The sequence below is a fragment of the Panthera leo genome, chromosome A2 (assembly GCF_018350215.1).
Source record: "Panthera leo isolate Ple1 chromosome A2, P.leo_Ple1_pat1.1, whole genome shotgun sequence".
Lineage (NCBI taxonomy): Eukaryota > Metazoa > Chordata > Mammalia > Carnivora > Felidae > Panthera > Panthera leo.
Genome location: NC_056680.1, coordinates 110,646,414 through 110,649,430, shown reverse-complemented (window position 1 = coordinate 110,649,430; position 3,017 = coordinate 110,646,414). Strand labels below are relative to the sequence as shown.

The 3,017-nt window shown below is 49.2% G+C and overlaps 1 protein-coding gene across 1 annotated transcript; it reads left to right on the top strand.

Moving 5' to 3' along the window:
• Positions 1–1,790: 1,790 nt before the first annotated feature.
• On the top strand, positions 1,791–2,285 carry FERD3L (Fer3 like bHLH transcription factor). Its single transcript, XM_042927595.1, has one exon. The coding sequence runs from the start codon at positions 1,791–1,793 to the stop codon at positions 2,283–2,285; it is 495 nt and encodes a 164-aa protein (XP_042783529.1).
• Positions 2,286–3,017: the final 732 nt, after the last annotated feature.

Below are 3,017 nucleotides of genomic sequence, written 5' to 3'. Positions count from 1 at the left end.
GAGTTATCACAATGCACACTGGAGCATGAAAAATAAATGCAAGAGAAAAGAAAATCAACTAAAGGACAAAAGAACAAGAGAGAACACAGAGACGAATGTATTAAAAAATGAATGAAAGAAAAAGAAGAATTCATAACGATACTGCTTTAATAGTATCTGGAAGCACAAACTGGGAGGTTAGGAAGAAAAGGAATTGTGCTGACCTGTTAGAAATAGGCGGTTTCTGGGAGCTGTCCAATGTACTAACTGAACGGTCATACAACTCCCTCCTTAATAGGAATTGATGTCTTCAGGAATTTTTTCTTGAACCAAGGCGCCTCTTTACTGGTCTTTTTAGGCTCTTTTAACCTATCTTTAAAACAATTTTCTAACATGTTTTTCTGCTCTTCTGTGTCTTCTTAAAAATCCCTACGCCGAATAATTAAATAAATATAGCTACTGGCAAAGAAGGAAAAATGAACACTTCTTTGTTAAAATATTAGCGATAATATGAAATTAGTAAAATTTTGTCTTCGTCACACCAAATTTCAAATATCTTTACGTCTCAAAAATATGATATAAAGATAACTTTAAAATCTCCCTTAAATAGAATTCAATACAGCATAGTTTCCACTGGTAAGTCCTGTAGGGCAGTACAAATCAATGAGGAAAATGACCCAGATGGAAGTCAAGATTTATCTTTGTTCACAAATACCGAGCGGCAATTTAAACATTGCAAGACTTCTCAACAGAGAGTGAGCGGATCGACTTATTGCTTTATCAAAGGGTAAATCGCATTTTTGAGAGGAGATTGAAGTTGTTTTGTTTTGGGGCGCGAGTGTTTGCTTTTGCTTTGCCCCCCGACCCCCCCCCCCCCCCCGCCACGCTGGGGTTACACAATTAAGCACACTCGGGAGAAAAATATTATGAGCTTCCTTCCCCCCCACCCCATTATCATTTTGCCCTGAATTAAAATCTTCCACTTTACATGAGGAAGATATAAGTAGGGAAAGGAAAGTCAAGTATCTCAGTCGTTAGGCTGATTACAACAAAACAGACTTTGGAAGTCAGGGTTTGTAACGCGGCAGGAGAGCCGTTTAGATGCCCTGGAAGGAGAAAGCCGGTTCCAACAGCGACTCTGGGGAATGCGCTCTCGGCCCCCCCTACCGTGCTTACTTAAGCTAATGGAAGATCTTGCCTTTCAGTAGCCGCTGCACTGGGATACCAGACAAACAGCTCTCCTCGACCCCTGGCAGACAGGGCCTCTCTTCAGGACATCATTAAAAGCACATGCACTTGTTTCAGACCCATTGGCAGCCTCGGGTGGCAAGATTCGGGACTTCTACTCTGAAGCCAAGGAGAAGCCAGAGCGGTGGAAAACATCCTCGCTTTGAAAATCCAAAGCTAAATTAAAGAGCTACATGAGATAAGGAGCCTGAAGAATATTAGTTGGCTGCGGGGGTGAGGAGAGACACAAAAAGCACAGCAGGTAAGAGCCGGGGGTTGTTGCCAAAAAGGAACTGTCCCAGGTGGCGAGCGAAAAGGATCTCAGCGTTGGAGGCCTATCCGTTTGAGATTTCCTAGCGCGCTCAAGCTTGCTTGTCTTTTTCCATCAGTTTCCAGAGGACGGACATTGTCAGAGCCTTCCCTATCGGTGCCACTAATCCTGTTATCAGCTTGGTTATAAATGTTAATTCCCCTGGCCCTTCGGTGATGGTGCCGCATCAGATTGGGAGCTGTTAGGAAGCCCCTCACCAGAATCTCGCCCCTCCCTGCGAGAAACCGATGAGAGGCAGGGCCAAGGCAACGCGATGGCGGCCTATCCAGAGAGGTGCGTGGACGCCACCGTGCTGGACTTCGTCGCAGACCTGTCCCTGGCCTCCCCGGGGCACCCACTCCTCTGCGACTTCGCACCTGGTGTTCCCTTTGGGGACCGAGACCTTGTGCTCCGAGAGGGAAGACGCAGGAGGCTGGCACGCTTTGAGGAGGAGGATCCCGAAGAGGAGGGCGAAGTAGACGAGGGGGAGGAGGAGGAGGAGGAAGAGGAGCATGGGAGAGGCGCGTCCCCGCTGGGCCGTCCCAAGAGGAAAAGGGTGATCACCTATGCCCAGCGCCAGGCAGCCAACATCCGCGAGAGGAAGCGGATGTTCAACCTCAACGAGGCCTTCGACCAGCTGCGAAGGAAGGTGCCCACTTTTGCTTACGAGAAGAGGCTGTCCCGGATCGAGACCCTACGCCTGGCCATCGTCTACATTTCCTTCATGACCGAGCTCTTGGAGAGCTTCGAAAAGAAGGAAACCGGCTGAGTCCGGGTGGGATGGAGGTGTCTGTCCCCTCCTCTCGTGGGCGTGCGCGGGCTTGGGGGTGCATCAGGACCCAGCAGGGTGCGGCCGAGAGACCTGGAGGGACTCTTTAAGACAGAAAGTCTGGCCTTCTGGAGCTTGGTCCGGACTTGAGAAATCCCCACAGCTATGGAGAAGAGTGGCAGCCGGAGAGTTAACATACACGCGATTGCTTTCTAAGGAGCCTGGGGCGCCTTAGGAGGTAGAATTCGCTGGGCCTGTTGAGGCGACAGCCCAGAAGCGGTTTCTGCCGGCCTGGTGGGTGGGGAGCTAATCTTCTCCCCAAACTGTAGACTTCGGGGCCTTCTACGGAGTCCAAACTCTTCTCTTTACCTTAAAAAAAAAAAAAAAAAAAATAGAAGTAATAAAATAGACATTCCTACTGGTTTTTTGTTTTTTTTGTTTTTTTTTTTTTTGCCTCAACAGTCTGTGCTGTCCAATTCTGTGCAGGCGCTCCGCTCAGCTCCCCGTCCGAGCGCTTAGGTAGGTCCTGGAACAGACACAGGGGCGCAGGGTGGAGGGTCTCCTGGGAGGCCGAGGGACTCCGGACCTCTTGTTCAATCCTCTTAGGCTTGTCGAGAGACGGAAGGAAGGAAGGAAGTGAAGAAGGAACGGAAGTCCAGGGGACAAGCGACCTCTTAGAAGGGACATCATTCTCCCCTCTCTTCGCCTTAAGGCGCAAAACCAGAAACCTTG

Bases quoted from the DNA above. Each gene is read 5' to 3' on its own strand.
- FERD3L (XM_042927595.1), top strand. From the start codon at position 1,791: ATGGCGGCCTATCCAGAGAGGTGCGTGGACGCCACCGTGCTGGACTTC.